The sequence below is a fragment of the Artibeus jamaicensis genome, unplaced genomic scaffold (assembly GCF_021234435.1).
Source record: "Artibeus jamaicensis isolate MK-2021 breed Jamaican fruit bat unplaced genomic scaffold, CSHL_Jam_final contig_585, whole genome shotgun sequence".
Taxonomy (NCBI): domain Eukaryota; kingdom Metazoa; phylum Chordata; class Mammalia; order Chiroptera; family Phyllostomidae; genus Artibeus; species Artibeus jamaicensis.
In genome coordinates this window covers 6,187,286-6,205,469 of record NW_026521894.1, presented here as the reverse complement: position 1 = coordinate 6,205,469, position 18,184 = coordinate 6,187,286, and the positions used below count along the sequence as shown (strand labels likewise).

The 18,184-nt window shown below is 34.0% G+C and overlaps 1 protein-coding gene and 1 non-coding gene across 4 annotated transcripts in view; one reads left to right on the top strand and one right to left on the bottom strand.

Annotated features, from left to right (window-relative positions):
- ZC3H12C (zinc finger CCCH-type containing 12C) overlaps positions 1 to 18,184 on the top strand; it is a 69,652-nt gene that overhangs the window by 29,234 nt on the left and 22,234 nt on the right. For 2 of the 3 annotated variants that reach the window (XM_053670431.1, XM_037163872.2), the window contains exon 2: positions 7,934 to 8,688. In XM_053670431.1, coding sequence (XP_053526406.1) covers positions 8,006 to 8,688 — 683 coding nt within the window. In that variant the 5' untranslated portion in view covers positions 7,934 to 8,005. Of the gene's footprint in view, positions 1 to 6,341; positions 6,353 to 7,933; positions 8,689 to 18,184 lie in introns of all 3 variants that reach the window. The other variant, XM_037163873.2, reaches the window with a different exon arrangement.
- LOC119062819 (U4 spliceosomal RNA) lies at positions 12,237 to 12,376 on the bottom strand. The gene has a single exon (XR_005085056.2). It is a non-coding gene; the product is annotated as a U4 spliceosomal RNA (small nuclear RNA).

Sequence of the window (18,184 nt, the reverse complement as noted above, 5' to 3'; positions counted from 1 at the left end):
CCTCCTGAATTAAAGCTATAAAACAGCAACTATAGTAGCAAGGGATAAAAAGAAGAAAGAATCCAAGGGAAAGGAAAAGGCTGTCTATTCATACTAAAGAGTTTCTTTTGTATACACAAAAGAAAAAGTTTTTAATATGAATTCATAAATATTGACCATAAATATTGCTCTCACTAGTCTGTGTATAGCTTAAGTTTCATGAGGCTTTAGTTTTAACTGTTTTGCATGAATATATATTTGTCATTTTTATCTTTTTTAATCAAACTCAGTTTTACCAGAAGTACATTTACTAAACCATACTGGTGGCTTTGATTTTTTTTTTTAAGAGAGAGAGAGGGAGAGAGAGGGAGAAAGAGGGAGAGAAATATCAGTGTGTAGTGGCCTCTTATGTGCCCCACACTGGGGATCTGGCCTACAGCCCAGGCATGTGCCCAGTGTGGGAATCGAACCAGCAACTCTTTACTTCACAATCCACTGAGCCACACCAGCTAGGGCCTAGTAGTTTTGATTTATCTTTCCTACTCCTTTCAGGGTTTGTACCTTTTACTCAAGAAATTTCAAAAAGAAATACCACCATACCACCAAAAAGAAAAAAAAATGATAAATTCTATTTTTCTGCATTTCTTTAAAGTTCATATATTTATCCAAGACATAAAATTTGAATTCTGTATAGTTCACTGTACAATTTACAATAAAGTATATAATACTTGAGATTTTTTATCTTTAATGGGCCTATGAAATTAGAGCATGGGCTTAACTATTGCAGAAGCATTGCTGCAACCCTTGGCACACAAAAAGAGAACAGTTGTTACTTTAGAAGTTAGTATGTCATTCAAAATCAAATGATTTCATTTAGTTAAAATATTTTTAGATTTTTTAATTTTCTAATATTTTTGAGGTAACATACTTTCAAGCTTTTTTGAGGAAAAAATATTTATAGACAAATGGCGGTCTAGATCATACTTCATATTTCAGTTTTTTCTGAAAACAACAATTTTTAGGCTTTTAGTAGGCATAAGAAATGCTTTTAATGAGACAACTGAAATTTTTTAACCATATAGAGTACATCCTCCTCTTACTTTGTACAAAGAGAAGAGCTTATTTACGTTTGAGTGGGCACAATAAAGACACAGCCAAGAGTTCCAACCCACATTATATTTTTCCAAATATTCACAAATGATCTTAATCATGTATGAGTAGCCTCTGTGAATGTGTGTGAAAGGAGAGGTTGTAGATTGTAGACATGGAGATTGTTTGGGGGAAAGGAGAGGTTGTAGATTGTAGACATGGAGATTGTTTGGGGTGCTCTAACCAAATTTTGTATCCTTAGAGTTCATAATTATATATGTAATGGAAAAACCTAGGCTCTGCCTAAATCACCCTATGTCAAAAAAATTGTATTAAGAACAGTTTTTTGCCTTTTTTAAAATTTTCACTGGAATGAAACGGGGGTGCTAGTGTGTGTATGTGTGTGCTATATCATGTAAGTATGTAGAAGGACAGTTCTAGATTCCCTTTTCCTGTAGTAGAGAAATTTTCTCACATCTGGTATTTAAATTTTGACAGAATTTTTTCATCATCAGAGACCACCTAAGGTATAACTTATGCAGCCCTCAAAAGCAAGTAGTCCATTGCATTATAAATAATGCGGTATGAAACTCTGCAATAAATCAGGGATAACAAGCTCTCTCTCTGAGAGCTGTGGTTTTAGTGTATGTTCCTTAAAAAAAATCACAATATTTCTTCTTTTTAAAGTTTATTAGTTGCTGAACTAGAATATGAATATTATCTTACAAATTTTATGAAGTACAAATACTTTGAACAGATATAAAGGTTTCACTTTTATTTAATTGCATAATTAATGGTATCCATCATAAAAGAATTTTATGCTACTATTTGACATACAGAAGATGGACTGGCTGATGATTTAGGTTGAAGTGCTATGTATATGTACATTTCAGATGAGTCATTTGACACAAAGCTGTACCAAACTTGTTTCATTGAATACCTTACTATACTATAGGGAACTTTACTTTTAAAATCAATTCTGTTCATAAGCCCATAGACCTTTATCTTTTGCAATGTTATTTTCATCATCTCTTTTTTCTATTTATTGCAACAAATTAACTGATACTTTAGATTTCCCAGTATTTCCAGGCAAGTAGTGTCATTATAACTCATTTATTACAGAAAAGGGATTGCTGCAGTCACTGATTGCTACTTTGACATATCTCCTGTTCTTTATTTCTCAAAAACAAAAAGCTATACTAGAGTATAACCCCCAACTTTTTGGAAACATGCAACTTTTATTACTTTAAATCTAATTGGTTTCTTTGTTTCATGCGTTAAAAACAAGTAGGAAAAGCTGATGTCTGCCCAAGCCAGGTGTTTCTTGTTGGCAGCCTGCTCTCTAATGACTGTTCTCAAAGAGCAGCTGCCTTCTAGTCGGCTTTGTACGGCCTATTGTCCTCACACCCCTCGTTAATACAAATGCTGCCCAGGCCGACCCCAAGAGTGACATCAACTTGCTTATCTTAAAAACCTGGACGCAGGGTGCTGAGGTTGGCTTGCATCTGCTTCACCAGCTAATTGTGAGCTTTCTGGCCTATGATTGGCTGTTACTCCACTCGGTAGTAGGTTAAGCAAAGACATTGCCATTCCATCTGTTCAACCATTCATTGTTCTTCTTGCCTGCCTGGAAGTCTGCGGCTAAAATAGTGTTAAGGAGTTACTGCTGAAGCTGCTACAGAAACCAATGTCTTTGTATTTTCCTGCTAACGTGAGTATCTGTGCTACTTAATGCCTTGGAAGTTAAACTTTAGTAAATATTCAAAGTTCTAATTTGAACTCTGTAAAGGATAGAAAGCACCTCAAATGAAAAGAAAGCCTTCAAGTTACCACATAGTGCCAAAATACCAGAAGATTAAAATCTTCGTGTAAATATGTGAAGCATATTTTTTATATTTTTATAATTCTGGAGTTTTATAATTACAATTTCACAAGCATTTGCAAAGCATTAGTAATGGCATGTAATCTTTTGGTACTTAAAGATAAGTGAGAACGTTATGATATTTTGATAGACAATGAATTTAGATTTTATCTTGTCACATTTTTATGTTTTTTAGTCACTGTCAGCCCTAGGTGCTGCAAAACAATACTAAAATTTGATAGATTTTTTTCACTGTCTTAAAAACCTAGCTCAGGGAGATGGATTGATACAGGTAGATGTTTCAAACAACTTAAATATGATCATTAAGCATCCATTTGTTTTATCAGTAATTTCAGTATTCATAGAGTTACTAATTTGTTCTCTCCCATCTTTTTGTTTCCTTGCACTAGTTCCAGATATTAGATTGAAGATGTCAGTTCAAGAACTATTGCTTTTAAGAGTTCTGTGATGGGGAAGGAAGGAGGAAACAAAGACTTTCATCAGTCAGTTGGTAGGGAAAGAAAGAGCATAAAGGGTTAAAAAGAGGTTTTTATTTCTACCACATGCCCTATTGTGTGAACATATGCATAAGTCTATTGAAAGTTTTCAGAAGATGGGCAAGCCACCAGTTGCTGGTCTCCTGCAGCTCCAGTAGACATCTGTTGCCCTGGAGCATTAACCAATCTGTTCAAAGGGACATCCTTCCTTTGTTAGCTAGAGCCATGCAGACAACAGCACTCACTGAAATACACTGGTAATTAAATACATGGAGACTACAGCAGTAGGTAGTTATTACATATTCATTATTTTATTTCCATTGTTCTCTTAGTATTACCATTTGGCTAACAACCAGAACCGACTTTACGATATTGTAACTTTACATTACAAACAAATAAATTGATGAAACAAGTTTATGGTCTAATATTCCTGATAAATGTGAGGCTCTTTAGAATATTTTTTAAAAATATATTTGATTTGAGAAGGATTATCCAAGTCATCTAATGAGAACTTTTAAGGAAATCTCACTGAATGGAGAATTTGTATGTATGCAACAAATTTCTAGTAAATAGCCATTATGTCATTGCTAAGATAAAGTTTCTTTTGGCCATTAAAATAATCATACTTAATCATCATTTACAAAATTATGAAAATTTAGTTCTCTTTAAACAAATATTATTTGATTTTTAACTTCTCAGGCCTTTATCAAGAAAAATTGTTTTTATTTTCAGTATAGTATCTGGAAGGAATATGTAGCTTTGTAAGTGTAGAAATCTGTTCTCAGACCATTATATTTTTGCTCAATATCTTTTGTGTTTAGGAATATACTATGTAAGACCAGTTATAATGGATTCCTGATATAAAGCTTAAAAGTTAGGCCATATTTCTTGGAGTTTTTTTGATAACTCTTAAAGTTATCAAAGTATAAGCTGACCGGTGTTGTCTGTGAAACTTGGTCTGTGCTGCTTCTCCATGAACTGAGGAGGATGACCCATATCAGTTAATAGTTGATTAATTTAACAGTGATTTGTATATGCTTCCTTTCAAGTAAATATGAAATTTAAAGTCTAATAAATGGCTTAGAAATTAAAGAGAAAAATATTTTCTATATTACATGTAATAAATTTTATGATGTTATTAGAGTCTTTGCTATCTTTTCTTTTTACAAAATTATATTGGTCATTTTTAAGGCACTAAACAAAAGATCATATACCATTCCTTATCCTAAGATTTCTTATGATAATTACTTGTAAGTTTTATACATTACATTACATTGACATGTACTGCAGCATATAACAATATTTTTATCAGTTTTTAAATCTGAGCAGTTAAGTTTTATTGAATGATTTCAAGATATTGCCATATTCTTTTCTAAGTCCCATATTAAGTTAGGGAAATATTTTACAACTTACATGTCAGGAAGGAAGCATTTTAGAGGCTAAAGTTTAAATAGGAAACAAATTTTACCATTTAGGTCAATACAAATCAGGTTGTTTCATATTTATATTAGGTAGTAGAGAAAATGTATGCAGTTTATGGGCCTGGTATTTGAACTCAGTTGACCTTATCTGTACTATATTCATACTTGGTTGACATAGATACTAAAAATTATTCAACTTGGTGACATTGAATAATTTTCTCTGAGGTAACCAATTAAATCTGGAAGATGAAGAGAGGCCTATCAATGTGAAAAAAAATAAATCGATCTTTTTAAAAAATATATTTGCAACAAAATTAGATGTTAAAATTTTAAAAAGTAGGTTAGATTAAACTTTCATTTATCTTTACTAGTAAAAATCATATTTCAGACATTGTTTAAACCATACGTATAAACTACATGAATTATCAGAAGTTAAATATGTGTGATACTCACTAAGTACATTTGTAATCAAATGAGTTACCTGCTTTAGTATTATAAAAAGCAAACAACCATTATTTCATTTTTCTCTTTATCATAGCCATACAATAAAATTATATAGCACATTTACATAATATCAATACTTTTTTAGTTAAATTGAAGGTAATATAGAAAGATTTAAACACTCTTTAGAGTAGCTAATTTTCATATTAAAAACTTCACAGTACATGGTTTTGTTTCTTTGAAAAATATAAAAATCAAGAATAATTTAATTTGCACATAAACATAACTTGCATTCTAATTTTTTGCCCTGGCTGTATTTTTCATAAATCTTGTTTGAAACAGTCTGTAAGAAAAACACTACAGCTCAAAATTAAAATAATACCTCCTAGTTTAATTTAGGGATTTGGTCAGTGAATTATCTTGAAGAATTATCTCACAACAGTACTTATGCAAAACCCAAACTTTTCAGAGGAGATCAGAAATGTTGCCCATTAAATATACTTCCTGCAGTCAGAGCAGATTGTGGGGTTTACAGAACAATGATGTCGGAGCTTCCAGATTGGTTTGGCAGCTTCATTGTTCTCCGAGGGTAAACCAGACGCACTTAAGTCCCAGTCTCTTTTATAGGCTTTTGTTCATACCAAATTATTCTTTCACTGTGCTAGCATTCATGATGGCATGTTAAAAGAGCGCAGCTTAGCAACCAGCTTTTTGTTGCCAGGCAGCCCAGCTTCCAATAGGTTTTCCTTGTTTAAGATACTTTTGGTGGGAGCTCTGTGAAGGCCACAGTGCGGATTTTTCTTTTAACTGTATCCCTTTATTAGGATGCTGTTGTGATTTGTTACTTGCATTATGGTGTCAGTGTATTACAGTAGTTAATAAATCAGTGAGTGTAAAGATTTGCTTTCAAAATCCCTTCTTTTAATTCTAAATAATTGGGCTCATGCATATCCATATTAATAGAAAAAAATAAAATGGATACAGCTTCATAATGGAGCAGATGTATGTGGAGTTCTCCAAAGGAATATTTCTTTTTATCAGTTGTGCAATCAGGAGCCAGGGGAGTTTGATGTTTCTTTAAAACTAATGAATGTTTCATTAGTAAAATAGTAAGTTATTTGTCTTCTCAAAGGATAAAATCTGTAGAAACTCCTGTAGAAATGTGTAGGAGTTCTACACTGAAGGAATTTTAAGTGTATTGTATCAAGCTAAAGACTTCCATGTTCTCTTCTCTAGTATTTACCATATCTATTATAATTTATTTCATTATGTAGAAATATTTAACTCTCTAGTAAGTTCACCAAATGTGCATTCAAATGACTTAAAAAACACACTTCGTATTCTCTTTTAACATTTGTATAATAGCTCCTTTCTAGTGTAAATAAGATGTTGAAGAGCTTTAGAAGGGAATGTTTTTCCAGTTTCTTTTTTAAGGTTATTTAAATAGGTATTTTATAGAGTCTCAAATTCAGCTACCACTAGCTTACTAATATTATCTATGGATATAACACCAGAACTACCTTTAATAAGTAAACTACTGAGATAAACATAATCCATACAGTGAAGCACAGGAGAAAATAATTTTATTTTGTTAACCTGTTCCTGGTAAAGAAGTAACAGTTATTCCCAGTAGACTATAAGGAAAACAGTAAAACAGCAAAAGCATTTTTTTGGTAGAAGTAGGAGGAAAAGATGACTTTCTAATCAAATGCAGATAATGGTTAATTAATTACCTGATATGATATAGAAATAGTTTTCTGCTATAAAATTCAAGAAATTAAGATAACATTATTCAGTGTACCTAATTACTTGCTGCTGATTTTATGTAAAATACTTTATTTCTCTGCTTTTTATAGATGTGCATAGAATAAAAGAGCTTTTCCTTGCTTCCTGGAATGAAATAGACTGTAGTGTCCCAGTGCTTAGTAAGGGTATGACATTAAAATAGTCACAAAACAAAGATTATTAGGGGAAAAGTACTTATCTCTGAACTGGAATATAATTATAATTATGTAATTCCTTGTTAGTTGTTACTGAATATGTGCTATTTAACTCAGTACTGGAATTATTTTTGAAATGTCTTTAGATTGTTGTTAAAATTATTAATTTTATAATTAATTATACTTTTACAATCATAAAAGTTAATGTTTTCCTTTCTTTCCACATAGCTTTCTCTTTAAGAGAAATTTTACACAAGCTTTTTTATGAATTCTTTTAGAAAAAATGTACCTTAAGTATCATAGCATATCTAAAAATGCTTTTTGACAGTATTCTATATGTCACTCCAGAAACACTGGTAGGCCTTTCTAACAGTGGAAAAGTCTCTTCCATGAAGGCTGAAAAGCAGCGTGATAGTGGGAAGAATAGGGGTTTTGGAGTCAGACAAAAATTGGTTTAAAAAATCCAGTTTCATTACTTATTTACTTCATTGCCTTGGAGGGGTCATATGGCCTTTCTGATTTCTAACATCATTTGCAAAACCGGGTGTGATACTGTCTAGGCAAAGGTGTTGAGGCAGGAGAGAGAGTAGATATAATCTGGAGTGGGTATTTATATATAGTTTGGTGATTCTCTTCCAACTTGAGTATTGAGACAAATGAAATAGTAAATATGAAATTCTAAATGTTTTCACGTTTTTTCTATAGGAATACGGGGTGCTTTGCATTCAGGAATATAGGAAAAACAGCAAAGTGGAGTCAAGTACACATAACAGCTTCATGGGCTTGAAGGATCATCTGGGGCATGACCTAGGCCACCTTCATGTGGAGAGCACTGACCCGCATTTAAGTACATCTGTACCTTGGCCAATGGTAGAAAAACCAACAATGGATAGAGTTAATTCTGGGAAGGAAGAAAAAGAGGTGTCTGAAGAGAATGTGAGCTCTGGTGACTCAGAAGAAAGCACAAATTCTGATAATGAGTCAGAGCAACTGAGTAACATTTCAGTAGAGCCATGTTTATTAACCAAGACTCACAGACAGCTATGTAGGTCTCCCTGCTTAGAGCCGCCTCACATACTTAAACGCAGTGAAATTTTACAAGACTTTAAACCCGAAGAGGCCCAGACTATATCCAGGGAAGTGAAGAAACCCCCTGATGCTGTGCGAGAATACCAAACAAAACTGGAGTTTGCACTTAAGTTAGGCTATTCTGAAGAACAAGTTCAGCTTGTGCTAAACAAACTTGGTACTGATGCTTTAATCAATGATATATTGGGAGAACTTGTCAAACTTGGAAATAAAAGTGAGGCCGAACAAACAGTTAGTACAATTAACAGTATAATGCGGGAAACATCCTCCCTGGAATCTCAGCGGTCCGATTCTCCAATGCAAGAGATGGTAACAGATGACGGAGAAAATCTGAGACCAGTAGTTATCGATGGCAGCAATGTGGCAATGAGGTAAGTGGGAAAACCTTCATTGTGACTGTTTCTCTTCTAACAGTCATTACAGTCAAGGTTATTCTCCATCCTGACATTAGCTTGCATATTCTAACTGTACCTCTTTAAGTTTTTTCTACTTCCAGAGTGGTCAGCCATGTTCACCCCATTTGTCCCTACATAGAGACCCCCTTTTCCCAGATGTCTCCTTGTTTCCTCTCCTGGCTCCATTAGCACTTGTTCCCAGTTTATAGTGTTAACCACTAGCTTTAAGTGAAGAACTTGAGTACCATAGTATTCAACAATTTTGGAATCTAGTCAGATAGCTAGACAGTTTCTACACAAAGTCAAATAACCAGAAGGAAAATAAACTATTTTTATGATTAGGGAACAAATCAAAGCTATGGTTTCAGATGGTTTGTTTTCTTTAAGGACATAATTCAGATATAATTCTTTAGGAACTAGGCACGGTAGAACAAACACAGAACTTCTCGTGAAACATTTTTGTAAATTTTGATGGCATAAAATTTAAGCACATCTAAATTCAGTTAGTACTATGTGGTTAAACTTCCCTCAGTGTTCAGAACACTGAGGATATATATATATGTCATCAGTTCTTTTATAGAGTTAGAATTTTATATATTGTTTCTTAGAGGGTGACCTGAGGGTACCTAGAATCATTTTAGGGTCCCACAGAATCATTGGGACCACTTGTTAAAAATGCACATTCTAGAACAGTGCTGTTCAGTGGAAATATAATGTGTGGCATATATGTCATTTTTAATTTTCTGGTACCTACATTAAAAAGTTAAACAGGTACAATTAATGTGAACAAAATAACAACTATTTTGTTCAGTCTCATATAGCCAAAATATTATAACATGTAATCATGTAAAAATTGTTAATGAGATGTTTTGCATTATTCCTTTTTTTTTTTTTTAATATTTTATTTATTTATTTTTTGAGAGAGGGGAAGGGAAGGAGAAAGAGTGGGAGAGAAATATCAATGTATGGTTGCCTCTCATGCATCCCCTGTTGGGAACTGGCCTGCAACCCAGGCATGTGCCCTGACTGGGAAGCGAACCGCGATACTCCGGTTCGCAGGCTCGCGCTCAATCCACTGAGCTATGCCAGCCAGGGCGCATTATTCCTTTTATATATGTTAAAATCTAGCATCTGACACAACATGTCTCACTAGTGGCTACCATATTGTGCAGTGTGGTTCTGGAGACCTCCCAACTTCAGACACAGGCCTATTGAGTCCAGTCAAGGTATAGCCTGGGCACCTCCTTCTGTAAAACATAGCCTGCTAATAACGATGCCTACTGAAATTTGAGAACCACTGTTTTTAGTAGGTGGTAACAAGTACTTCTTCCTAGGGTATGAGAAAGATCAACTTCTAATCCTCCAAATTACCTTTTCAGGTGGAAGCTGTATTATCTTACTTGCCTTTATAAGCAAATGAGACAAGATTTAAATTACTTGGCCAAGTTAGAATGTAATTTCAACCCAAATATGTCTAACTTCAAAGTGTATACATTTTTAATCATATAATGAAGGATGAAAGTAAGTCACAAAGATTGAAGGCAGATCTTACAAGGCCTTGAATGCCAGGCTAGGAAATTTAAGGTTGGCTCTAATCCAAAGTTAATTGAAAAATTTGAGGAGGGGAATGCCAAGAGTGGAGTTATTTCTTATACTGACATTTGGCTTGGTTGTTTAGAGTGGATTATAGGAGGTAGGAGATAAGCTTGGATGCAGAAAAACACTTTTATAAAGAGGGCTTTAAATGTCATAGAGGTTTGAAGTATATGACCTTGAGAAGTCTCTTGGTAAAATAATCTCTCTGTTTAATCTGTCCCAAACTTGGCCACATAATGACTTTTTTGTTTATAATAATCCAGAACTAGTGAGCAATCACCTTAGCAGTGTGGTAACATGCAGGGTCAAAATGCCATGAATTTGCCAATGGAGAGAGTAATGAGGGAAGATGTAAGAGATCCGAGCAGAACACCTGCAACATGGCCATGCACCACAGTCACCAAAGGGTTTCTTACAAATGCATCTTCCAGGGCACTGCTCTCAAAGAACCTGATTCAGTGTGGAGCTCTTGTAGAACCCAAGTAACTACATTTTAAGGGCCAAGGCATTTTTTATGCATAACTTGTGTTGAAAACAACTCAAGATGAAAAGTGTGGATATCTACAGGTCAGGAGGTAAAAGAAAGTGAGGATCCAGGGGAAAAGTGGTGTGAAAGACATGTATTAGGAGAAAGGCATAGTGTTAGAAAAGCCAAGAGACATACAAATGTCCTCAGACTCAAAGAGGAAGAGACTTTTAAGGAGAGAATATCTTGTGGGGTGTACTGAAAAAGAAAAGATCAGAGGACAGTGACAGGCAGGAAGTAATTTCCTTTAATACCATGTGCCATTCTTGAAGACAGTACCATGTGGCATTAAAGATAGAAGCCCAGTCACAGGATGTCAAGAAATGAAGGAGTAGAACCAGACTTTTATTCTAGAGAGTTGAAAGAGGAAGGGAAGAATGGGAGGAAGAAAAATGGGGAAAGGATTTTGTTGAGTTTTGTTTTTAAGAATAACACTATATCAGCTGGGAGGACAGGGAAAGTGTCTCCACAGAAGAGGAGCTGAGCATGAGTTTAATTTCCAAAGCAAAGTTCTGAAGGAGGAGATAAGAAAGGCGTAAGTGGAGAATTTGGCATTGGAGGTAAATGCAGGTATTGGAGGGGAAAGACAGCTTTAGACTTATAAAACTTGTAACCCATAGAAATGAATTTTTAAGATGGATATTATTTAGATAAGTTATGTCACAGTTGGGTCATTCTGACATCAACTCACATGACCGAAACCCAGTTCTTCATGGAAATGAAAAGTACTTGGATAACTGAAAATTTACCAAAAACTCGGAAGGTTGCTCACCCCACACAGTGAGAATTATCCACAGAAAAACTATAATGTGAAAAAAAGGTGGCATAATCAAGGCATTTCAGCTCTTCTCTTACATAATTAGGAAAACAAACTTCTGTCCCCACACTGTTCTGGCACCATCCTGTTTCCTTTGCTGTAAAGGTGAGGCAGTGCAGAGTCTTTCTCTCCATCAGAGAGATTTTATTCTAACACTTACTGGAGTGCTTCAGGCATTTCGGGACAGAGCAAGTTGACAAATTTTTATTGTAGCAGTATATTATACTGACAGTATAATAAAAGGTACCGCCTCCATAGCTTTGAAGTACCAGAACTCATAAAAAGTCGTAGTAAACTTTTTTATAGTCTGCCATTTATAAGACCTACATAAAGTAGTCAAGTCATGTAAAAATGCATTATTTACTTTGGGTCCAAAATCTTAATTTAACTAAAATACAGAGAGATTTCACCCATTCCATGTTGAATTAACTGTGACATGCTCTTACTTTTGACATTAATTTCTTATTCATATGTTTAGAAGACCTATTATATATATATATATATATATAGTAACAGTATAATAATAAGTAAATGTGGGGGTGGAGTAAGAATAGAGTACTATTTTTCTTCTGATCTCTCAAACAGATATATCCCCTATATGATAAATATATTTTGATCTCATTTAAATGCTAGCCATGGAACTGATATAAATGATTCTTTTCAATAAGCAATAATCGCACCTTGGATAAACCTCATTGACTATGATACTGCCACTGTGCAAAGCTGTCAGTGATTCTTTAGACATAACTTAAAAGTAGGAAAACAAAAGCATTTTTATTAAAATAAGCAAAATAGACTTAAACATTTAAGTCTCTACAGACTACCATTGTGATTCCAAGTAAGTTGTTTAAACTCTCCAGCCTCAGTTTTCAAAATTATAAAAAGGGGAATTTTTTATCTTGCAGGCTTGTTGTTAAAATTAGAGATAAATAATACTAGGTACCTGGCATATAATAAGTGCTGAGTAAACTAGAGTTGTTATTACATTAAGGAGCCAGAATATGGTAACTAATGTAATGAAAACTTAGTTATCCCAGTTTTTCATTCAATATTTAACATATAGCAATTTAGCAGTTTATTTTATTATGACCTATAGGTGTTTTTAATTTGTACTTCAAATTTATGACATCAGTGGTTTTCAATGATGATTTCTGCAATTTCATAAAGAGGACTTGGGCTCTTAGATCTGGGTAACTCCAGAATTGCCCAGTGACAAGCCACATAGTCAGAGTACCTAGCAGAGGGTCTCAAAATTGCAGGGATTCTGTGTTACCTTGGGGAGCATGCTTCTACTTTTGGCTTATTTAATATCCTTTCTAAAATGTGCTACCTTGATAGAAGCTCTGGGTGAGTTCATTGAATGAGCAATTCACCAAAAATTGAGACAAATACCTGGAACTTAGTCTAGCATAATTTGTGATAGGTATTTCACTGCTAGATACAAGAACAAAGAGGACATGAGTATGCAAAAATAGAAATTAGGGTAAAGTGAATTAGAGAAAACCCTAAACTTTTGCATATAAAATGTTAAGGATTCAAAAAGTGCTTGGTTTCTGAAACATGAAATTTACAGTTAGTGAAGCTGTACTAACAATTCCTTATAAAAAGCTGCAGTCAATTTTAATTCTTAAAAAAATACTTTCAGTAGTTTAGCAAATTGGTCATTCATCAAATAGGCCTCTTTTAGGGAAGATATTTCATAATATAAATGTGCCATGAAATATGTATTCCAGATACAGACATAGAAATAAAACATAATTAATATTTAGTATATTTCTGAAATGAAATTATTATTATATTGTGATTTTTTATTTTTCCCAAGTAGCTTTACAAGTCTTCAAAATGTGTGCTTCTTTCTATTCAACTTGATGTAGTTCAGCAGTGGAGTATAGAACCATAGAATTAGTCCCTATCCACATGTGTCCCATAGTTTGAATTCATTTTTTCCTTAAATGAATCCAGCACTCTTTTAATCTGTGGTTTTAGGTTCAGATGACATGACATATCATAACAAAGCACAGTCGTGTGAGCCATCAGGGATGGGAGTATGATCAGTTGGATATCCAAGCCCTGTGGTTCCTAAAAGTCCTTGATTTCTTCAGTAGGCTCTCATGACCTGGTAACCTGACTTTATTAACTGTATCTCCATATTCTACTTTAGCTTCTACCAAGTATTATATAAAATAAGAACAAGAAAAATCTCAGTGCCTCATCCCTACCTCTCTATTATGCTGTAGCACAAGTTCTTCTGTTGAGTTGAATAGAAGCTACAAACTTTTTCTATACAAAGAAACTATTGAAACTCCACTGCCACCACCCACCATTATAAGTCTTCTGTCTTGGTCAGTGAACCCAAGTTTCTGGGATTAGATCAAGTCTGACTGGTAGATAAGACTTATTGGTGCATATTTGTGCAGAGTATTAGAACAGATATTTTTTTTTTTGCTAATAATCTTAGGTGAACCGCTTTTAGCCAGTAGGATTCATTCTCTTGTTGCCTCTCTCTTAGTAATAGAAAACCACCAAAAGAATTTAAGTGAGGATGAAGTGGCATGTCATCGGTCTTTAAGAAAGATCACTCTACAGAGACACTTAGAGAAAAACATGAACGCTAAGACTGCAGACACGGAGACCTACTTCTATTTTTAAAAGGCATGCAGAGGTTAAATTGTAGGCATCTCCCAGGAAAAAAAAGATGAACTAAGAATGTCATTACTTTTGTATACCAGTCAAATGGTACAGAATAGAGAAATAAAGCAATTGAAATTAATTGTATAATACATTTTGTTAATTCAATGTATGAAATAATCATTTTAGAACACAATCAACATAAAAGTTATTTCATATATTTTCGTACTAAGTTTTCAAAATCTGGTATGTATTTCTATACAAAGAAACTATTGAAACTCCACTGCTACCACCCACCATTATAAGTCTTCTGTCTTGTATAGAAATAAAGCAACCATTTGCTTGATACTTTATACCCCAACCCCCCAAAAGGAACCTGTTAGAAACACTCAGATAGTACAAATCTGAGTGTTAACTGGAAGTAGAAAAGCACTCCAGATCCATCCTTAAAGTCATTTACTTAAAGTTGAACAGAAACCAAATATAGATTTTAGTATTAGAATTTGAACAGAGAAAATGTGTAAGTTGTGATAACCTATCAAGAACAGCCCATATACTTATAAAATAAAGCAAAGTTTAACAGTGTGTATAAAATAGGGTTTAAGCTTCTGATAAATCTTTTTAAAAACACAAAGCCTTTCATGTATCTCATCTAGTTTGTGAAGTTATATAAGAAATTGAGAGTTCTTTTCGATGGCAATTGAATTTTTTATTTTTATTCATTGATTTTTAGAAACAGAGGAAAGGGGAGAGAGGGAAACAATCAATTTGTTATTCCACTCACGTACACATTCATTGGTTGATTCTTGTTTGATACTGATTCTTAGGTGACCATGGTCAAGCCTGCAACCTTGGAGCATTGGGACAGTGCTCTTAGTTACCTGGCCAGGGTGTTAATAGAATATTGAAGGCTATTTTGAACTTGCCTACAGTAGTTAGGAGGGTTTGCTGTCATGTTGCCAGTTTGCCATTTATGTGCAGCACTGACTTGTAGTTAATAAAATCCTACTGGACACCTAGTCTACATGTTTGGTGTAGACTGTAGGAGAGACTACCAATTGCCACAATTCATTCAAATTTGTTTTTTGTCCCTCAACAACAGTGTATTGAAATGATGTGCCATGGACCTAGGTGACCCAGTGTGGTAACTGCTAGCCACATATAGCAATTGAGCTCTTAAAATGTGTCTAGTCTAAATTGAAATATTCTAGAAGTGTAAAATACATACCAGATTTTGAAAACTTAGTACAAAAATATATGAAATAACTTTTATGTTGATTATGTTTTAAAATGATTATTTTATGCATTGAATTAACAAAATGTATTATAAAAATTAATTTCAATTGCTTTTAACTTTTTAAAAATGTGCTGTACTACAGCATTTAAAACGATATATGTGGTTCACATTACATTTCTATGGGATAGCCTCTCAGTAGAATGTTGTAAGTCCTAACTTAGTAGGGGCTTAATATCAATTATAGGACAGCTTAATTTTTCTCTAGGTGAGTGTCATAGGTAATTATTACAGGTTACTTCCCCATTTTTCGTACTGTTTTAAAGGAAGTCCTTAGAGACTACAAAAAGAATCGAAGAATTAGAACTAGTTTTTGTGTTGTGTAATTAGATCATGTGGAGTCTGAAAAAGACAAATATTAGTTATAGTCTACTGCATCTCTTTATAACCCTAACTATGTAATTCCAGTTTTCATCATACATGAATTTTAATAGACCAATGGTCAATAAACTTCCCTGTTACCTCAGGTAAGATTTGTTTAAACCCTACCCCAGGACACAGCAGCCTCAGTAGTCCTATTACATATGAATAAAGTTAACTACAGTTCATCTGACTAGTGTTAGCAAATGATCAGAAGTGGGGAAAGTTACCCAATTATAAGAAATAGGGAAAAGTGATTAGAATTGATGTTTCTGACTTTTATTAATATTGAAAACATTTTTATACCTATTTAACAGATATACTCTCTTGAGCATTTTTAGGCTAATCACCCCCTTGGATCTGGATTAGCTAGATGTGCTTCCTGTTAGCTTTGGCTTCAAATTGTGGACCTTATAAGTTCAAAGGAATCTTTCTTCTTTCCTTTTTTCTTACCCTTTCCCATTCTGAAAACTCCCTCTCCCCCCACCACCCCCTCCACTGCTGTTACATGCATACCACCTGGAGGCTGTTAGTGAACCACTTCACATCAAGACTTCCATTGTAATTTTGATGTTGGATATTTTCATTGTCCTAAATCAGTGATTTCTTTGACTCTTATTTTCATTTAAAGCAGTACAATCCTGCAAATATTGCATGGAGGCCCAGTACTTAAAACAAACAAAAGCAGAGATCTGTTTGAATTGGGGGTCACAGGGGGATGTGTTTCCCACCTGAAGATTGTCCCTGCCCCTAGAAGGGCCTCAGAGCAACACTGTGGAATTTCTGTCTGTTTGGAACACAGCCTGATGAACATTTATTAAATGATCTGTAATAGGGGAGCATGGATTAACTTCCTGGTGGTATGTTCAGGATTTGGCATCCTGACAACTACTAGATTTAAGCTTCAAAGTGATCTCAAAAAAGAAATCAGAGATAATAAGTTGAGTAGTAAGAAGAGTGACAAAATGGGCATCAATCTGTAGTATAAAAGGAAGAATTCTAGATGCCCGTGAGTCAGCACATGGAATTAATAGGTTCTTAAATAAAATATGAAACTTAATTAGATAACAGTGATAGAAAGTAAAATACCCTTGTTTCCATATTGAAGATGCTATCCAGCTGCACTCCTGCCTCCCTACTTAAGGAATGTAGGGTAGATGTAAGAGAATTTCTTTGTAATGCTCATTAAACATGGAAAATGTGTAATGAAGAAGGTCTTAAAGGTATACTTTCAGAATTCTTTTTATTTATTTTTTATTTAAAAAAGATTTTATTTATTTTTAGACAGAGGGGAAGGGAGGGAGGAAAAGAGAGGGAAACATCAATGTGTGGTTTCCTCTCTCACACCCTCAACTTGGGGCCTGGCCTGCTACCCAGGCATGTGCCCTGACTGGGAATCGAACCTGCAGTCCTTTGGTTCATAGGCCAGCACTCATTCCACTGAGCCCCATCAGCCAGGGCTTTTTCAGAATTCTTACCAAAATCTATTTTCATATGTCCAACTCTGTTTGTGTATAATCAGGCCTAAATATTGAGAAAAAATAAAATTAAGTTAACAAATGTTTAATAAGCACCTGAGTATTAATAATTTAGTGTTCAAAAAGTATTTTTATAATTGCATTACTGTTATTCTGTGATCACTGTCCAGTGTTTCCTGACTTTCTGTGATACATTTAAACTAACTGTATCTAACTTGAAGTAGTTTGGTACTAAAGATTCAAATAGGTTTTCTAATTTAAAAAGATACTTTTTTCTTATATTTTTCATTGTAGGAACTTGACTAAGAAGCTATAATAATTCCTGTTTTATCATCATAGGGGAGTTTGATATAATGATCCACTAAAGTCGTAGAAGTTTTATAATCGTACTTGAATTTTCCAATAAAGGATATAGCAAACTTACAGGTCAATTTTTTTTATTTAAATAAAAGATGATATATAGGAAGTTATTCAAAAAGCAGTTGATTGTCTTTTTGAGTCCTCTGATTACTTTTATCTCTTTTTGGTTTCTTTTAAAAACTAAATCTGTTTAGTGACCTTCACATGTCAAACATAGTGCTGTAAATAAGGATCACAATTTACTATCAGTGTTGAGATTAAAGCTATAAAGATCTATTTTATTGGTTTTATTTTCATTCCAATGAAAGCTTTTTTTACATTTTGTAAAAATTAGGACTGAGGGGACATGAGAAAGTAAAGTCTCCAGATACTCTTGTTCAGTTCTTACAGCCCTGTAAGGTAGGTGGGATTAC